This window comes from Chrysemys picta, chromosome 13 (assembly GCF_011386835.1).
Source record: "Chrysemys picta bellii isolate R12L10 chromosome 13, ASM1138683v2, whole genome shotgun sequence".
Lineage (NCBI taxonomy): Eukaryota > Metazoa > Chordata > Testudines > Emydidae > Chrysemys > Chrysemys picta.
Window position 1 is genome coordinate 18902447 of NC_088803.1, and position 21134 is coordinate 18923580.

The 21134-nt window shown below is 44.6% G+C and overlaps 1 protein-coding gene across 7 annotated transcripts in view; it reads right to left on the reverse strand.

Annotated features, from left to right (window-relative positions):
- The window catches only part of LOC135975277 (uncharacterized), a 259450-nt gene extending 245319 nt beyond the window's left edge, over positions 1-14131 (reverse strand). For 4 of the 7 annotated variants that reach the window (XR_010592206.1, XR_010592204.1, XR_010592203.1 and 1 more), the window contains exons 1-2: positions 13990-14129; positions 13716-13858 (exon numbers count right to left, since the gene is read on the reverse strand). Coding sequence is in view for 2 of the 7 variants with exons in the window: in XM_065565592.1 (XP_065421664.1) it covers positions 13716-13814 (99 nt within the window). In the remaining 5 variants the exon portion in view is untranslated. Of the gene's footprint in view, positions 1-8817; positions 12768-13715 lie in introns of those variants that run through there. The other 3 variants (XR_010592207.1, XR_010592205.1, XM_065565591.1) reach the window with 3 other exon arrangements.
- Positions 14132-21134: the final 7003 nt, after the last annotated feature.

Genomic DNA, 21134 nt, shown 5'->3' on the forward strand with positions numbered 1-21134 from the left:
ATAGCTTACATACAACACTCCTGTTGCTACACTCCTGAATTATATTAACCTTTTTTTGCAACTGCATCATCATTGTTGGCTCATGTTCAGTTTCTGATCCACTATAGGTCCCAGATCCTTTTCTGCAGAACTACTACCTTGACAGTTATTCCCCATTTTGTAGTTGTGCATTTGATTTTTCCTTCCTATGTATAGTGCTTTGCGCTTGTCTTTATTGAATTTCATCTTGTTGATTTCAGACCAATTCTCTTAATTTGTCAAGGTCATTTTGAAGTCTGATCCTGTCCTTCAAAGTGCAGCTCCTCAGAGCTTAGTGTCATTTGCAACTGTTATAACCATAATCTCCGCTCCATTGTTCAAGTCATTAATGAAAATACTGACCAGTACCAGACCCAGGACAGACCCCCAGGGGAGCCCACTAGGTAAATCCTATTAATAAACTACTCTGAATAGGATTCTTCAAAGAGTTATGTGCCCACCTTACAGTACTTTCATCTAGATCACATTTCCCCAGATTGCTTATGAGAATGTCATGTAGGAATGTATCAAAAGCCTATTAAAACCAAGATATATCACATCTGCTGCTTTCTCTCATCCACTAGAGCAGCGTACTGTGGTTTAAAAATGGAAAGATTTGTTCTATTAATGAGTCATCTACATCAATTTATCCAAAGGCAATTAAAGCTATGATTTTATGGTCAACATTACACATACCTTGAAGGTAAAAACCATTACACCATTGTACGCACAGCTGGCAACATTTTAACTCTAAGGACTTGTCTACACTTAAACTGCTACAGTGGCCCAGCTGCAGTTGTGCCGCTGTGGTGTGTCGGCATAGACACTACGCCAATGAGAGAGGTTCTCCAGTTGGGGGAGGTGGATTACTTATGCCAAGAGGTAGTAGCTAGGTCAACAGAAGAATTCTTCCATCGAATTAACTCGGTCTACATCGAGGGATAGGCCAGTGTAGCTAATGTCTCTTAAGGGTGTGGATTTTTCACACCCCTGAGAGATGTAGCTATGCCCATGTAAGTTCCCACTGTTGACTAGCCCTGAATCTTTTTCAGGGATCTCAGACTGCTATAAAATTGTGGCCTGGGATTGGAACTTTTCAAAATCTGGTTAGCCATGTTTAATTCCTTGTGCTCAATGTTGGCACCAGGGGGCACTACTACCCCTGAAATGGATCTTTAATGGCTCCCATTGGAGCAGATTACTGTCATACCAATGAAAAAGGTCCACAAGAATTATCTTGCATGCGCAGCAGTTTATTGAGAAGGAATTACACAAGCGGTAAAGGGTTACATTATGCACATAACTCCTATGTTAAACATTAAGAACTATACGTTAAGAGCTATACATTCCTCTTAGCGAGCCTCTCTTTCACAAACATACACAAACAGGCCCTGCGCTAGCTTCACGCAATCCCTGCTTCGAAAACAAAGAAGGTGGTCACCAATTTTATGGACGGCTTCTTCTCTCCAGGTCTCGTCTCCTCAGCCCTCTGGTCTGTCTCAGATTCCCTGGAGGCAAGGCCTTGGCTGCCTGGAAACCCTTCTGGTCACAATCCTACTCAAGCCCATGGAGCAGAGTTTTGGCTACTCTGTCTAGCAGTTTCTTCAAGCCTCAATTAAGGAATCCCCAACAGTAATTTAATTGGTTTGACTTTTATACTTTTTCCTCAAAGGATTCACATGTCTTAAAAGCATGCTCAATAGGAATGTGGTTATTAATTTTTACCAAATACTTTAGGAGGAGACTGCAGAGTGGTGCCAACTGAACATTACCCCACATTCACTCCCTGATGAATCATTCACTTTAGCCCTGTCATAACTACAGAGGGAAGGGTAACAGCTCTCCTGTGTACAGTATTCTAAAATCCCTACTGGCCAGAGACTCCAAAATCCTTTTACCTGTAAAGGGTTAAGAAGCTCAGGTAACCTGGCTGACACCTGACCCAAAGGACCAATAAGGGGACAAGCTACTTTCAAATCGGGGCGGGGGGGGGGGGGGGAAGGCTTTTGTTTGTGCTCTTTGTTTGGGAAGTCGTTCGCTCTTGGGACTGAGAGGGACCAGACATCAATCCAGGTTCTCCCCATCTTTCTAAACAAGTCTCTCATATTTCAAGCTTGTAAGTAAACAGCCAGGCAAGGCATGTTAGTTTTACTTTGTTTTCTCAACTTGTAAATGTACCTTTTACTAGAGTGTTTCTCTCTGTTTGCTGTACTTTGAACCTGAGGCTAGAGGGGGGGTCCTCTGAGCTCTTTAAGTTTGATTACCCTGTAAAGTTATTTTCCATACTGATTTTACAGAGATGATTTTTACCTCTCTTCTTTAATTAAAAGCCTTCTTTTTAAGAAACTGATTGATTTTTCCTTGTTTTAAGATCCAAGGGGGGGTGGATCTTGATCCACCAGGAGTGGGTGGGAGGAAGGAAGGGGGATGGTTAATTTCTCCTTGCTTTAAGATCCAAGGGGTTTGGATCTGTATTCACCAGGGAATTGGTGAAGAGTTTCTCAAGGCTTCCCAGGGAAGGGAACTAGCTTTGGGAATGGTGGCAGCGGACCAGATCTAAGGTGGTAGTTAAGCTTAGAAGTTTTCATGCAGGCCCCCACATTTGTACCCTAAAGTTCAGAGTGGGGAAGCAGCCTTGACAAGCCCCTGCGTGATGTCTTTCTACAGGGTCAAGATGCCCCGGTCAGCCCGGGCTCCACTCAAGATGTTCTACACGTGTTATTTGCTTTCAAGTGGACATATTTGCTGATGCAAAGATCAGTATTCCTCATACACGCAGCATGGAGCCAGTCAGTTTCACTTCTGGCATCTGCCTGATGCTAAGAAAAGGATTCTTCTCCCAGAATCCTCTTTCACAGTTCAGTCATGTCAAGCCATGTTGTCACCGTTCATTCAGTACGGTCACACCAGTATGGCACCATCCCAACACTCAATACTGTACTGTACACGATATTCAAAAAATAGACACACAAGTGTATTTTGTAAGAGCAGAGTCTTACATTATTAATCCCTCACCACATCTTGTTATTATAGAATCACTGAGAAGTGGAGTTAGCCCACCAAGTTTTTTTGTTGTCTTTAAAGAGATGTGTATTAAATAAATTCTACTGTGCTCCGTTTTTCAGGTGTGCAGTGGCTCACTTCTAAAGGTTCAGTTCTTAGATCCATAAGACAAACAGGAACCAGCAATCAGCATACTCATTGAAAATTAAGATTTGAGTGGCATGGATTTAACACCGCAGACTGCGAGTGCATGAAGTAAAGGAAAAAACTGACACACCCTATTTCAAAGACACTGTATTATGCAGGAAAGCTTTCAGCATCACTGCACCATTACGGTTCCCACTGAGAGTAACTTTAGCACTGGCTGAAAATGAATATAGGGCTCAGGAAAGATGTAGGGGATTAGTAAAACTATGTAGCATTCCATTATATTCCTGGGGTACAAGTAAACCTTAACTCAGACTAGACACACAGCTGAGAGATGCTTGGATGAGAGCCAAACCCTTTGTACAACAGACCTTTTTCTATAACGACCTTTATTAAGTTTATTTATTTTAAGTTAGAGAATACCTTTTACTGAACTAACCAAAAGCATAGAGGATGTTGCTACTTAGAATCATGCTCTTCAGGCTACAGAAAACAAGTATTGTAGAAACAGACCAAATTCAATTAAAATAAAATAGAAGGGTCAGAAGAGAATAGTTAAAATAAATCAAATACAGCTGTAGACTGACATGCCTCCTCTTGACAGCTGCCAGAATTACTATGACAGGAGGCTTTACTGAAACCCTTTAAGGTGAAAAAACCTAGGTTGTTTTGATATAAAATAGCAGTTGCTCCTCAATGATTTTTACATTTTCCTTGTTTTATAAGACAGATGCTCCAGCATCCTTAAATGCCCCAACAGAGCAACCTTCCTTCTGCTAAGGACTTGGATTCAGCTATTTGAAGAGTTTGTGCTGTTCAGTCGGTTGTCTAAACATTGTTGGGGATAAGGGGTCTTGTTCAAAGGCAGTGCAAACATGACACCCCCCCCAAAGCAAATGAGCATGCTGCCCTCAGCACTCCCACACCCTGCCTGGTCAGCAGAGATCAAATCCCTGCACGGGATCAAGTGTTCCCTTCCCAATGGGTTTTGTGCTCCATTCCCTCTGATAAGTAATTCTTTCTGTCCAGGTTTGCAGTTAGACTAAAGGTTTGGACTAATGGAGAAGCCACCTAGCATTCTATTACATAGTTATTTTAACCCTACTGTTAAGATTGGTTTCAAAACCTACTATGAGGTATATAAATCCAACAATATTTATCTAGAAAAGCACAAACTAGTAATAAAAATTCCTACCATTTTCACCTTGTAGGTATTCTCAGTAAGCCCTCCAAACAAGATCTCAGAGAAAGCTAAATAAAAAAATATTTTAAGAATATTCTTTGGAAACTGAAGGGAAATCCCATTTGGAAGAGAAGAGGAATAAGACTGAATTGTTAGGTAGCTATAATCAATAGTAACATAAAAGCTACTGGGAACTGTTAGTCTTGAACCAACAAAACTACAGCAAAATGTAATACATTTATCTAACACCACACAGCACCATAGGAGCCAACAAAGATGATTTCCTCTCTAAGCAACACCAAGTTTGAATATTGTTCCTGCCAACGTATTTACATTGACTTATATGCCAATGCCTCTGTCCTATAATTGTCTGCTTTCACTGCTGCACTGAACTAGATGAACTCCGCCCCCCCCCCCTTTTTTTTTATATAAAAGAGGCTCTCGTCTCAAATTGTTTTCTAAACCAGATTTGAGCGTTTAATTGGACAAACCAGATAAGGTGTCTTAAACCCATTTTAACTAAACCTAATTTTAATTGAATTTAACATTCAATTCAGTTTGCATGGCACTTTCTAGTTCAAATGACGTTACTGGTCTTATCAGACACTGACAAAGATTTCATATTAAAGACAAAATAGTGGTTCCAAGAGCAGGTATTCGGAGAGTAAAAGCAAAGACAATAATTCAACCATTGTTAGAATCTACAAAGTTTTACCCCTTCCAAAACAATTTTCAGGTCTACGGACATCAGGATCCTTTGCAAATTTCATCAGATTCTCTCCCCGAGGTTTGCAAATTGATGAATCTGGCCTTTTACTCCACCCCACTGACTAAGCAATAGTGTTTTTAATAGCTCATTTCACGTGGACTCTGCTATGGTTGCTCAGAAAAATCTCCCAACGTCAACTCCGGAAAGAGAAGCATTTTGCATCGTCACCAGGTTTGCTACTTGACAGTGTGAAGAAGGCGGCAGAAGTTTCTTCTCAACAGACCATGATTAATTTCAGGTCTGATGTAAACAGAAGAGCGCAGGGGAATGAATTAGCACATGAAATGGAAAAAAAAAAAAAAAAAAAAAAACACAAACATGGGGCAGGAGGATCACTGACAGGATACAACCTTGTCCCTGGATTTGAAGAAGGTATTACAAAAAGAAAGATGTGCATTGCCTGAAAGTGTTCTCTATGTAGGAAGATATTTTAAATCCTCTGTACCCTCTACACATCCAGATTTTGTCCAGGGAAGTTAGAACATTTGCAGACAGTATACTGCTCTCGACTGACATTCTGAAGCCCTATTCCAAGGCTAATGATCAGGAGGAGCAGACTTACTGTTTTCATTCTTCAATACAAAATTACTTTTGCTGACGTTGTAGGTATTGTGGAACTAATTTTGAAGTGTGACTCTACAACTGACAGTAGATGTATAGATCCCTTCTCCCTCCTCACACACGTTCAGGTTTAAATGCCCACTTATGAAACCCCCCAAGCAGTCACATATTCCATGGCAAAACCACAGAACCCTGAGACATTCCCGGGTTGGAAATTCTGTGACATCTTCAACTAGATTAACAAATTAAGATTTTACTGAATATCAAATTGAATAGTACAATCAGAATATACCCTCAGTTGAATTCAGTTTTCTGCTACTCCATTTTTTAATTTTCAATGTGCTGCACAATTTGTACTGAAGACCAGGGCCGGCTCCAGGGTTTTGGCCGCCCCAAGCAGCCAACACACACACAAACACACACACACAAAGCCGCAATCGCGATCTGCGTTGGCAATTCGGCGGGGGGTCCTTTGCTCCCAGCAGGAGTGAGAGAGACCGTCCGCCAAATTGCCGCCAAATACCCAGATGTGTTGCCCCTCTCAGGAGCAGCCGCCCCAAGCACCTGCTTGAGAAGCTGGTGCCTGGAGCCAGCCCTGCTGAAGACAAAAATCGATGAAGTATGAAAATCAGGGGAAACCTGAAGGTTTTGGAAGCAGAGGAGACAGTTGGGACTTTTGGCACCTGAGAAGGTGAGTGATGCCAACATTATCAGCAGTGAAAGTCGCATTTTTAACTGCCATAATTAGGTTTCAAAACAAACACTAATTGAGATAATAGGACAGTTCACACCTCAGAACTATTGTTCCTATCTTTCTGCAAACACTGCATTAGATAGACTGTTCGCATTTATGTTTTTTTCCCCATCCATAAAGGACTAAAAGCTTTTTGTTTTAAAAAAAAAAATAAATAAATACTCATTCTAGAACACAATTCTACAGTAAATTCCACAGCCACAGAATTTCAGAGTACATAAATCCATGGCCACCAGCCTATTCAAAACTTACAATTCCTGCTATGAGGGTAGAGCCAATTCCTGCAGGTCAATGGATGTTTTATTAATGTTTTCAAATGGAAGCAGGATCAGCCCCTAAAAATCCAATATGACTGTAGTACGGAAAGTATTTTATAAATGTTCCTGAGCGACAGGGAATTTAAAATTTTCTGTGACACAACTAATTAATCTCTAACATATAGTTTAAAGCATTATCACCCTGATAGTACCACTTATACCACGCTCTTGATTTTTAAGTTCTATTGTAGAAAAAAATCCAAAGACCTGTTTATTCTTTATTAATCATCTCAACTTACTAGCATTTGCACCTGCACAATAATACAAGACCTAAGGTTAGGTTTTTAGCCTATTAAAGTTTTGTTTAAAACAGCTTATCTCATGAATGCAAAATGCACTGTTCTTTTTGCTTCCTCAGCGAATGAAAACAAAATGACTTTGTGCATTTCCCAAAACTCATTGTTTTTGTCCCCATGGTCAGGATGACCCCCAGTGATTCTGTTCCTGGTGTGCTGGCTTTAAGTTGTTTTCACATCCTCCTGTTGACACCATATACAAAACAGAGCTTCCAATGCTTAATCTACATATGAATCAAGGCCGACAGCTGAATCTACATCCATTTGTCTGGCAAAACCTGTTTGCCCGCAGATTTTAAAGCTTTTTTCGAGTACATATACACAACTCAAATATCCCATGTACATACATCTTGCAATGTATACGAGAATCAGTATGACAAATTTTTATTAGATGCCTCACACTTTACCTTCTTTGGATAGGTTTCAGAGTAGCAGCCGTGTTAGTCTGTATCCGCAAAAAGAACAGGAGTACTTGTGGCACCTTAGAGACTAACAAATGTATTAGAGCATAAGCTTTTGTGGACTACAACCCACTTCTTCGGATGCATATAGCCTATGCATCCTATATGCATCCAAAGAAGTGGGCTGTAGTCCACGAAAGTTTATGCTCTAATACATTTGTTAGTCTCTAAGGTGCCACAAGTACTCCTGGTCCTTTACCAGAGGGATTCTTAGGATCTCAGCAAAACCTAAACATTGCTGTATTGAGAACCCTGAAGTGAAATTAACAATGGAAGGGAAATTGGTTTCACTGATTGTCACTGAAAGAGCTGAAGGAAATGCAAAAGGAAGTTGCATAAAGACTTAAGCAAATAAGATATATTTTTTTTTTTTAGCTTTTTCTAGTATTTTCACCTGTTAGAAATAATACACAGTTTAAGTCAATGAAACTAAAGTATCTCAACTCCTACATTTACTTCAAATTATTCTAGTCAGCTTGATACCTCCATCTCTTCCTTATTCTGTTTAAGCTAAATTAGTCTACTCTTTAGTTTCTCCTTGTATACAAGATCTTTGTAGACCTTTTCCATTTCTGTTACAAGATGTCCTCAGAGATAAAGTGCTATTTAGTCCTCAACATCAATTTTAGTTCACTACATCACCTGAATCTACACAGAACAGCAGTTCTTTTAACCAGGGATCCTTATGGACTCTGTTACAGATCATTTCACATTTGTCCTTTTTACCCCAGAAATAATTCAAAGCATCAACATGTTTGCCTAAGTTGACATGTCAGACATCTGTTGACTTGTACACTCCAGTGTGCAACAGACCATAGTAATGCATTTTTCAAGCCTCTCCGCAAGTCTGGCTTAAATAGCACCAAGGATTCTTCACTAACAAATACTAATAGTGTAGCGGTTTTAATTTTTTTGAAGATTTGGTTGCCAGTACATCTTGGGTTCAGTTTTAAGAAACTAATACCAAAGTATTGCCTTACCTTACAGCCTCTTATTTCATTGAACTGCTAATTCCCTATGGCCTTATTTGCACTTTGAGATGCTTTTGCTATCCCCAAAATACACCTGCAGCGAGTTATGGCTAGGATTTTTGTCCTTCAGCTTTATAATAATCTTCTCTGGCCACTGAAATGCATATGGAGTGATTTCAGAAATATTTCTTCTCTTTGGTTTCTGACAATTAGTTGTGCTCAATTTGTCATGGTTGCTTGGAGAAGCGTGCTTTAAAGGTTTTGTAAGGAGAAAGATCTTATATTAGTTACACTGTCAGCCTTTAGAAGACAATTTCATCAATGCCGCTATTTTAGTTTTATCTTTAAATGCAACTTTACAACAACAAAAATAAGAAAACTACAGTTCAGTTGCACTGCAGCATCTTTTCCAAGTGAAACAGCTCATCTGTCATAATCTTCCGTGTATACACAGCCACCACTACCAGTCCACATCAAGGATCATAGTCACCAACCAAGGCCCAATTCTGCAATAAGCTCGGTGCAAGTGCACCACTATGCTGGCAGAGCCCCCACTGAAATCAATGGGACTGCTCACAGGGGTCTGCACATCCAGAATTACAGCAGTTCCACAAGTCAAGCAAGTTTTTGCCACTTGCTGTTCAGATAACAGCTTTGCAGTTTGTGCTGCGTGACACCAGTATAATAATCCCTCTTCTCAGGCACAGAATGACATCCATATTCCCATTATGGAGACTCTGCATTTACCCACCCCCAGAACTTAATATCACATATCGCCAACACTGATAAAGTTAAGACTACTCCACTGAGCATGCTCAAGTAATCAGACATCCAGTAGAGCAGGGGTGGGCAATTTTTTTGGCCCGAGGGCCACATCTGGGTATGGAAATCGTACGGCAGGCCATGAAAGCACACAAAATTAGGGGTTGGGGTGCAGGAGGGGGTGAGGGCTGCGGCTGGGAGTGCAGGAGGATTGGAACTGAGGAATTTGGAGGGTGGGGGAGGGATCAGGGCTGGGGTAGGGGGTTGGGGCACAGGAGGGGATGAGGGGTGCAGGCTCTGGGCGGCGCTTACCTCAAGCAGCTCCCGGAAGCAGTGGCATGTCCTCCCTCTGGCTCCTATGCGGAAGCACAGCCAGGCAGCTCTGCGCGCTGCCCTGTCCGCAGGCACTGTCCCTGCAGCTCCCATTGGCTGTGGTTGCTGGCCAGTGGGAGCTGTGGGGGCAGTGTGCAGAGCACCCTGGCTGCCCCTACGCATAGGAGATGGGAGGGGGGAGACATGCTGCTCCTTCCGGGAGCCGCACGGAGCGGGGCAAGCACCCAACCCCACTCCCCGGCTGGAGCATTGCTCTCCACAACAGGTTCTCAGACACTATGGTGACAGGGGCCTTATAAGAAGATTATATCAGATTTTCAGTGAAAGAAGCTTGTTTTCATACCACTCGAGAAGCATATTCCAACACTATATAAAGTCAGCTAATGAAAACACGCAGCCCACCTACTCCCAACTGAGGTTGGGACCCTACAGTGAGCTCCATGTGGGAGATGTTCTGCTCAAAAAAACCCTGTCCTGGGACCCCTTTTTGAGAAGTCTGTACATGCCCATACTCAATCTCGGGAGAGCAAAGAGAAAATAAAAAGAATTCAGAAAAATGGGACCAAGGAAAGGGGGGGGGGGAAATGCTCATAGCAGAATAGGCTAGTGTTTCATTTGGTCAACTATGTGGCCTACAGATGAGGAGGAGTGAAGACGGGGGGGCAGGGGAATAGGATGCTGTTGTACCTTGTAAACTTGAAAGAGCTAATTTCTCAGCAATAGAAATATGAGACGGGATCAACAAAAAAACCTGACAAAAAGAGAGGAAACTGAGGAAAAAGTAAATGAGCAGAAAAGGAAACAAATGGAAAACCATGATGAAAACAGAATTTAGATTAGTGAAAGTTGCCTTTGTACAAACGCCTACGTGGGATGTTATTCTTTGGAAAGCATCCTACAGCTCTTAATCTGAGGAGAAAAAGGAAAAGTCAATATTAGCAAGCCCTGGAGTCAAATGGTTTCCTGTTGTTCCTCTTGGGCACTGCAGATTAATGGCTAAAGTGGGTGTTTGTTGGCCACAGGCAGTTGCAGGTACATTAAAAACCTAAAATGATAACAGTCCAAAAGGCTGAGGGTTGTGTATTAATTAGGCTCCAAAAACTGGTTTTAAAATGGAGACAGTAAGTATCTGTTTACAGTGACAATACTATGGGATGAAAGCTTCCAAGAAGTAAATTAATCAAGTATGTGCAAAGCATGTTTTGCTTTGTCTTTGGCCAAAGGAAAGCTACCATAATTAAGGAGTTTAAAAGCAAAAACAAGAGAAACCATATATATAAAGATTATACTTTAAAAAAATCGAATTCACTATATTCGTTTTTGATAAGGATCATACTACATAGCTGCAATAGCAAAAAATCTTATCAAAATATTTTCCCATTAAAATTTAGTATTTAAAAAACCTGTTTTTAATGTTCTTCTATCTAGCATCATTTCAGGAGACAAGAACCAAAAATCCTGCACATTTTACCTTCCTGCTTTGTTCAAATACATTCATTCAATGAGAGATTTGTTGCATAAGATCCGGTGTTTGGATTTTAAGATGTTGCACTTTGGGCTGCAGTTGCATGAGAATTATGGAAATCAGGCACTAGCACAAAGTGAAACTGACCTAAAAGCAAGTGTAAACCAAGCAATTTTGACACTTTATTCCCACTGTCTAAAATTAAAAGTGTAAACTTCATAAATTAGATGTTTTAAAAATTCATTATTAATCTTAGGTATTTAGTAACACAGGTCAGGAAGCTTTTTAAAAAGCAAACAATTTTTAACCTGACAATGTACCTAGGAATTACTTTGTGGAAGTTCTATGCCCTGTGTTATACAGGAGATCAGATTAGATGATCACAATGGTCCCATTTGGTTTAGAATTGATGAATCTCTGCAAAAAAAATTATTAGCCACATAATCCACAATATTGGATCCTGACTACATTCTAGAATTAAATTTTAGTGTTTTGTGAAAACTGGAATAGTTGTGCAGCCCTTTTGGTGCCTCATTCTATTTTCAAATAGCATGCTACAACGCCAATCTCCATGTTTAAGGTTGAAAGAATGACCTAAGTCTATGTTTACACATGAGTTTTCTAGATTCAGAAAGTCAAGACAAATAAAAAAAGTTACAATGGCCTCACATAATTCAGTGTAAATATACTTTAGGAACATGGATAATTACCAGTATATTGTTTTAAACTCCTTTAATGTCAATACAAGGTATTCTTCACTTCTTGTCCCAAGCAGCTGTGCATGTGCTATTAAGCAGTTGCTAGGTTTCAGGTGACTACATTCAGTACTAGCCAAAATATTCTCTTTACAAAGAGTTCTTACAATCAATGAAATTTATAAGAGCTTTGATATCCTAAAATGAGCCAAATCCTTCAAAAGCTTAATCACATGTATGCAATTTTGTCTTCAGCAGGAGACAGGTCTTTGCAGGATCAAGCCTAACAATGGAACTCTCATATCAAAACAAATTAAATAAGCCATCTAGTCTTATCAGGGACAACAGCCAATACTCTGGCTCATTGACCCCAGCTGGTGGTGAGCTTGTGCCATGAAGTATTATAGCCTTTATTTTTTTTAGGCTAGACAGAGTAAGTGTAAATGCTATCCCTATTTATATAGATGCCTAATCTTTTTTAGGATTTACAACACTATATTCTACGGCAGTGTATTCCTTTAGGTTAGTTACACATTGCATTAAAAATATGTTTGCCCATTTAAAGTTTTTGCCTTTTTCATATTGAATTCCCCCCTCAGAACCTGTCAAATCACCACAAAGAGTTTCTTATGTTGTCCTTCTACATTAGGACCAGATTAATTCTCTCTGGGATTTATCTGAAAAGAGAAACCATTGAAGTGTTCGCTTCGCCACATAAAGCAATGCATTCAGTAATTTATCTGCCAATCAATGCATTTATTGCCAATCATCAACATCCCCCTTAATATCTTCTTATAGGCTGCATTACAACAGAACATAGTGTTTACTCCCATCTGTGATTCCAGGATCTTCATATGCCACATTCCTCCCCCCATATATTTTTCAAATGACTGCTCTCACCCTTCTCCCTTGTTGCATGAGAGCTCAGCTCATCACCATCTGAGCAGTCGGACAACCTCATAAAAGGAGCATCAGTTACTGGGCAAGGGAGGAGGAGAACTGGAATGAGATGTCACCAGACCAGATCTGACACTTATTGGCAAAAAACAAGAGAGATGAGGAGGATAAACACATTACCAAGGGCAAAGCCAATTAATGTCAAATTAATGTGTCCGCAGAGAGAACAAAGACACCCACACCCCCCCAGAGTGGTCATGTTTGTTTTTTAAATGTCTCAAGACAGCAGGATCCAGTGGTGACTAAAATACTTTAAGGAACAGCACAGTGCACCTTAGTGGGATAAAATCTGCAAAGGGTGGTGGAATGTAACTTCCATCGGAGAGCTATCGGCCAATGATGTGATAACCAGTGATCTGCGAACACGGCATGATGCCCTTTTGCGCAATCCAGTCACTCCAAAAGGCAGACACGCTGCCTCTAGCGCGTAATAAGTCTACCCCCTGCGGGCGGGTCATCCTCGGGTCTAATTCCGGGTGGCTGGGTTTAGTGCAGGGCTAACGGGGGGGGGGGGGGGGAGAGGAACGGGACGGGACGACTGTGGCTTTTGATTTACAAGGGGTCAGACGAGAGGATCTGGTGCTGCCTTCTGGCATGAAGCCCTCCCCCGCCCAGCCCCCAGCCACGCGCGCCCCCCACCCCCGGCAGCGCCCGCCACCCCCAGCCACGCGCGCCCCCCCCCCCCCCCCGGCAGCGCCCCCCCCCCAGCCACGCGCCCGCCCCCCCCCTCCAGCCACGCGCCCGCCCCCCCAGCCACGCCCCCCCCCAGCCACGCGCCCACCCCCGGCAGCGCCGCGCCCCCCAACACCAGCCACGCGCCCACCCCCGGCAGCCCTCCCCCCCAGCCAGGCGCGCCCCCCCGGCAGCGCCGAACCCACCCCCGGCAGCGCCGCGCCCCCCCCGGCAGCCCTCCCCCCCAGCCAGGCGCGCCCCCCCGGCAGCCACGCGCACCCCACGGCTCAACCCCGGCCGCTCCCGGGCAGGGCACACGCCCGCAGACACCCCCGCCCATCGGGTACCCACCTTGTCCCAGCTGAGCCATTGCCCCACCGCCCTGTCCAGCTGCGCGTCCCCGGGGCTGCGGGCGATGAGCAGGTTGGAGTTGACATCCCCGTCCCCCATGGCGGCGGCGGCGGATCGCACGAGCGGCGGACGCTGGGAATCACCTGCCCCGGCGCCCAGCCCGGCCAAGGGCATCGCCCGGGAAGGGGGCGGGGGGGCTGCTCGGTGCCTCAGCTGGGGACGAGGCGGCGATGGCGCAGGGACAGGGACCCGGACCCCGGCGCGAGCCGGGCACTGCGGAGCGGGGGGTTGTGCGCGAGCCGGGACAGACCCCACCCACTGCAGTCCCCGGCCCTCACGCGCCCTCCCACCGCCAGGCTGCGTCGCCTCAGAGTAACGGTCCCTCCGCGAGCCGAGCACGATCAACACCAGCCGCAGCCGCAGCCCCGCCCCTTGGCCGGTCCCGCCCCCAAAAGTCACCGCAGCCGCGTTCCAGGCCACGCCCACACCCAGCGGCACCATCCCGGCACGCGCGCTCCTGGCCCCGCGCCCCGCCCGCCTCCGACTCCGGCCGGCGCTGCTGCGTGCCCGTCTCTGTACGGCCCCTCTCGCGGTGCCCCACGGGAAACGTAGTTCTCCCTCCCTTCGCGGGTCGAGCTGTGGGAGGAGACTCGGGAGAGTAAGGGACTCCAGTTCCCTGCAGTCCCTGCTCTCTCTCGCGGAGTTGGACGCCGCCAGTGTTGAGGCGGCTAGGGCTGACCCACTATGGGTGCCCACCACGTGTTCCCCTCTTGGTCAGAGACCATCTCACGCAGCCATGGCCCTCTCCGGCTCCCAGTGACGCCAATGGCAAACCCCACCTTGATGGCAGCAGGATGGAGACTAGCGAATCATAGAATCTCAGGGTTGGAAGGGACCGCAGGAGCTAGCTAGTCCAACCCCCTGCTCAGAGTACAACCAATCCCAACTAAATCAAGTGCACACACCAGCAATGATGTGCAGCCACCTCTGGGGCAGGGAGCAGCTGCTGAGCACTAGCCAAGAGTTTAGGACAGGAAGTGCAGGTCACAGAGCAGCTGAGTGGGCTCAGCGCTTGGCAGGCAGGATTCCAAGAGCCCATCCCACTTAAGAAGGAAAGCAGAAGGGTTTGCCATAAGTAAAGCATAGCTGTTCTTCTCACAAGCATGCCTGCCCAGCAGGTGCCCTGAGCCTGGGTATCGAGGTGTGTGTCTGGGGGGGATATATAGAGGTCTATGAAATCACAAATGATGTTGAGAAAGTGAATAGGAAAGTTATTTACCCCTTGGCATAACGCAAGAACCAGGGGTCACCCAATGAAGTTAATAGGCAGTAGGTTTAAAACTAACATAAGGAAGTACTTCATACAATGCACAGTCCAAACGTGGAACTCATCAGGGAGGTTGTGAAAGCCAAAAGAATAGTGAATAGTGAATCAGGTTCAAAAAAGAATTAGATAAATTTCTGGAGAATAGAGCCTTCAATGGCTATTAGCCAAAATAGTCAGGGATGTAACCCCACGCTGTGGGTGTTCCTAAACCTTCAACTGTCAGAAGCTGGGACCGGACAATGGATTGGATCACTTGATAAATTGCCCTGTTCTGTTCATTACTTTTGGACCATCCGGCACCAGCAACTGTTGGAAGACAGGATACAGGACCATGGGTGTGACCCAGTAGGCCATTCTTATGTCTGGAAAAGCCACATCTATGAGCAAAGAAAATCCTCTCCAGTTGCTTCATCGTTCCTTCCTTTTATGTTGGCTCAGAACACTTAGTAGCCAGTTGCTAGCTAAGGAAAATGAGCATTTATTGCCAGTTACACTGTCATCTGTTCTACTTGCAAATCCCTAGAACAGCTCTATGATCCAAATAGACTGTTCTCAGCCGCCTCCCAGCAAGTGAGGAAAAAGCCCTTCTTCTAAATAAACCCTTTGTTCAGCAGCATTTCCAGTTGTGCCTCAGCTGGAGTTAAACCACCACAAAAAGAAAAGTATAACTGATGTCCCCTCCACCCCCCGCTCAGGTTGAATTTGCTCACATGCCCTATCAATTCCCCACTAAGCCATTGTAGTGATCACATCGCTGCAGCACATCCTTGCTTCTGTTTCCATAGCGATAGGAGGCACTGACTGCAGAGAAATGTGATGGTTTCAGTCTCTGGCCAAACCATCAGTGCAGGAGGCAGCGATTGCGGTTTATGAGCTGTGCAGGGAAACAAAAGCCTGACCTGGTAATGTCAGTCTAGGGACTGGTTGAAATCAAGGGAGATAAAAAAGAACGGGGATATCACAGTTGTGGGTGTAAGAAATTCAGGGGTGGGGGCTAGAGAATGAGAGGAGTAGGGAGGAGAGACAATGGAGGGATGCAGTGTGGGTGGAAGAAGAAGGGAACAGGACCAAAGAAATGTGGGAGACAACTCAAATGGGACGCAGGCAGCTTCAGTTAAATAATATGTACCAGGATAACAACAGAAGCTATTTAAAAGCTTGAGATATAGGAGGGAGCTATCCTAATTTTACAGTGGTTTGGACCAGTCTCAAGGATTTTGAGTCAGCTTCCTGAGACACCCTGTTTTCTGGCTGCTGGATACAACTGATTCCCATTCAAGGCAATGGGAGTTGGTACTCTGTGGCAACAGAGTCAGGCCGGAGGATTTTGGTCAGCTGAAGTTATAAATCCTGGGGGAAGCTACTACACACACCCTACAACTAACTTGGCAACAGTTAGGCTGCTGGTGTGCTGAGAACATTGCCTGTCATTCTGACTTCTTGTGCTCCTCATCTGTTTATATCTGTCTGTTGTCTCTTGGTTTGTACTTAGACTGTAAGCTCCTTGGGGCAGGGACCGTCTATTTGTTCTGCCTAGTACAACGGGGCCCTGGTATATGACTCGGGTTCCAAGATGCTACAATAATATAAATAATAATAATAATGAAACATACCACTGTAGGAAACTCCAGAATTCTAAACCGTCCCTTTCCCATGATTTCTTGCTCACAGAGCCTGGGGTGACACGCCTGCATGTGACAGTCACCTGGAAAGCAGAATGTCATTTATAAATAAAACAACTCAATGGAAGAGGAAAACTCCGGTTTATTTTTATTTGCTCTGTGGACATCAGGGTCTCACAGCATTTACTCACAGCACTGGCCACAACATCTAGGGTCATGTCTGGAACTCCTGGGAGCCGTCCAAGTGTCTCCAATACTAGACAGAGTATGGCCCTTGGCGTTATTAATGGAGCAATGGTTTCTTTTTCAAGAGCTTTGGATGTGAAGTACCATGCACAGTTTGAGGCTCGCTGGTAGAAAACAGATGAAAGCCATCTGGAGGGACTCCAAAGCAGGGCAATAAAATAAAAGGCTTTCAGGCTGTAGCGCTTGGAAGGGATTAAGGGGATTTTATTATTCATCCTAGAGAAAAGAAGACAATGTGGGATATGACAACTGGCCCGATATATGTCAGGGTTAATAGCACCAAAAGGGGGAGGAATTGCTGAAGCTGGTTAAGAGGAGTAATGCAAAGAAGCTATCCTAAGGCTAGATTGCATCTGTCCCTGTGTAGATGTGCAAGAGAGACAGAGGATGTAGCATTTCCACTGTCTGGCTTGCCCTGCTTAGGGGCCAGACACAATCACAGTCCTTGCACTCAAACAGGACACGGGCTGCCTCAGGCTAGTGACCACATTGGTATTAGCCTCCCCAAGCAGGGAAGAGATGGCCCCTGATCCTTCTCCACGCTAGCCAGGGACTGACCCCATTCAGGGCAGAGTGTATGCTGCACCTTGTAAAAAGGTGTAATAGAGGCAGCCTGGAAGCCCTGGAAGAATTATTCCTATAAGTGGGGGAGGGGTCAGCCAGAGGGGACTGGTGCTGCCCAAAAAGGGCGATGCTGGTCAAGTAGGGTGGCCGAGGGGGCTGGGATTATGCTGAGTCAGTATATCTCTGCTACAGCCTCCACCAATGGAGCTTCAGCAATAGGAACACCCCCTGCCCCTCCCCACAGACACCTCCCCCAGTGTGGTGGGTGAGGTCAGTGGTGCATAGAGATGCAACTGACTCATTTTAATCCAGTGCTGCAAACTCTCATGGTTTTAGCTGGAAAAAGTGAATGCTAAATGCTCAGAAACCAAAAGGCAAGTACAAAGAACCCAGCTTTTACTATTTTTGTAAATTTGATGATTTTTAACCTAATCTTACAATTTTTGGAGTCAGACACATGGTTCTGAATGTTGGAGATTGGCAATACGATAAACTTGTAGAGCTGAATCAAGCTATGAGAGGAAAATGTAACAGTAAAGTCCATTGTCCAATGGGACAATTAACTGAGAAAGGCCAAGGAAGCAACATCCCTAGAGACAAACATGAACAGACTAATTGGTGTGAAAAGGTATGTACAGCCTGCCTGGGTAGTTGGGAAAGTAAAGGTTCATTGACTCTCTGTCCCAGAGCAGAATATACAGCTGCCAACTCTCATTCACCAGGAATTGCCAAGGAGCAAAGCCACTGTAAAAAGAGTGTGTGTGACGTCTTGCTTTCTGTGGGTTTGGATCACTCTGGTACCAGGCACCCTATTGCTAGCTACTCTGATGAAAAGGGAGACTGGCCGGCTGAAAGGAGCCTTGTATGGATGTTCAGCACCTCTAACGCTTCTCCTTCCACTTGGTGGCAAGTGGCTTGCATTTTCACAATAGGAGGATGTGAGGTCTGGCCTTGTTGTCATGAAGCTAGGAGTGGCCATGGTGTGTAGTATAATGGCAGCTGCAAAGAGGTAGGGGACCATCGTTTAGGCCAAAAAAAGTTTTGTTTTAAAATGCAGAGAAAATAATATCTTTGAAAAATGAAAGCTAACATATCATTTTAAATAATAAACTTCAGGATTTGCAAGTATATGATCTAGTGAACAAGCGCTTACTGCTGTTCCTCAGTCAATGGGAATTTTATCATGACTTCAGTGGGACTACAATTAGGCCAAAAGCTAGCAGTATCATATAACTAACCATTCTGAATAGTGATGCATCATTTTTTAAGTTTTTAAAATGTATTTTACTTTTCGATAAGTGTAATACATATTAACAACACAGTGATACGGTCGTTAGTCAAAATTCAGTGGTACATGCAAAATCAGTTAGTGTAATCCAGGAAATCGTTATTATGGGCTGGATCCCTACATCATCTGGGGTAAATTGGGATAGCACCGTTGACTTTAATTAAGCTGCTCTGATTTACATTTATGGCTGAAAATCTGGTCCTGAATTTACTAGGTACTTTTTTTTTATTCTGGCCAGTGTTTTCATTATAATCCCTCTGTATATTGTTTATTCCAGATTCTTTAAATCCTATTCAGTATTGGTCTCCCATAATGTTTCCATATACTTCCCTTCCCACCTTCAGATTTTCTTAGCAATCAAGATCATGCAAGAGAAGCACAGTGGGTCTCTTGAGAGATTACATGCCAGCAGAGTCAGCAGTACTGTACATACCCATGCCCTTGTTCTGCAGTGCTCCTTTTGTCTCATCATTATTTATTTAACCTGCGTGCCCCATGCTCATTCTGTGCCTCTCAGTTTACACGGTAATGATACTGTGGTAACACAGTTCCTTTCATAGATTCATAGATTCTAGGGCTGGAAGGGACCTCGAGAGGTCATCGAGTCCAGCCCCCTGCCCTCATGGCAGGACCAAATACTGTCTAGACCATCCCTGAGCGCCGGGTCTTTGTCTCTCTAACAGTAATGTGTTTCCAGAAACCCAGTGCAACCTTAAACCCAGACTGTAACAGCATCTCAGCCAAATGACTAGCATGCTGCAGAGAGGACTGATGTCACTTGGTTTCTGAATGAAGCTTCCAATCTGATCTGGGGTCAGATCAGCTGTGCTTTGTCTCAATGAACCAGCAAAGGCCTGGAGGGTGCATCACAAACAAAAGGAAGAGGCAGGGAAATGTGAAGGACTCTATAGTAATGGGCAGAGGGATTAGGAAACAGCTTTAGAATTCTGCAGTTTAATTCTGAAGGGCTATTGATGTCAGCCTAGCAAAGAACTAATCCTGCCCCCATACTGCAGCTAATGACAAAATACCCACTGACTTTGCTGAAAGCAGGGTTGGGACCTAAATACACAGATCCAACAGAATATATGAGGGCCTGTTTGAATCCACCAGTTAATATTCTGCCACCAGATTGCAAGGAAGGTTGGGATGATTTCCCGGCCTGTGAGTCAGTCACATCTGCTTTCTAGATACTGGTAATCACCCTGCCAGAGAGGATGTCTCCTGACAGCTCATACCAATACATCTCAGGAGAACTGGGGTGTTTTGCTTTTTGCTTAACACCGTGAGTTACATTCTGCTCTCGCGTAGAGACCTGCAACCCTGCCAGCCACAGAATGTGACCCTGACTCCTCAGGTTAAAGGAAGTTAGGATTCAGGATCTCCCTGCCTCCTAATCCTGTGCTCTAACCATTAGCGTAAATTGCATTTGATAGGTTAGTGTGACTGAGTATTTAATCTATGCTTTAATCAGTGGCCGCATACGTGGACTAGAAGTATTTACAGGGAGCTAAATAGTGCAGTAGGCTAGTGTGCTAGCCTTTCACCTCTGGAGACCTGAAAGAAGACTCGGTTTAGGTCACAAATGAGTCGCACTCTTACTAGCAACGTAGTTCTTAATGGCCATTTTGTCCACATCACAAATACCACACAGTTCAGCATGAGGCCCAGTCTCTGCTGAAGAGGCCAAGGAGTGGAATGGCAGGGGGAGGGGTAATGTAGGTTATATGACTGAGGGGCATAGACAGAGCAAGGTGGAGATTCAGAGTTGGTTGTTACAGATCATGACACAATGATGTGGAAAGGTGACACAATACCTTTTTCCTTCCTGCTCCGTTTATCTTCTTCCCCTCACTCTTTGCACTGTGCCTTTTGTCAGACTGCCCCTGTGCACAGAGCAGTCTCCTTGGATTCATCTGACTAGAAATCTCTTTCCTTCTGCAAATTCCTCCTTAAAACCCAGCTCGCCACGTAATCCCTCCCATCTCCTTGTCATCACCAATAACCCTCACACCCTCCCTCACCTGAATTGTTGCCCAATGTCTTCCCCTCTCCCAGGGCAATCAGATGGGGTGGAGAGGCAGAAGCCACTCCCTCCTGGGATTCCCCGCAATCCCCCACTTATGGGAAGTGTTCTGGGTTCCATAGCGAGGCTCCTCTTTTTGTCGCTGGAGGAGATGAGGTAAAGGAGAAAAGAAACCACCCAGGTGGTAAGAGATTCACATAGAGGAGTGTATGAGGGGGCAGAGCTGCACCGCTGGAATAGCGGCAATGCATAATGGCTTGGAACCAAATCCTTTCCCTCACTGCCCAAGTCAAGAGGGGCAAGAAAGGCCGCTGAGAAAGCACACTCAGCTTCAGCATAGCCACTC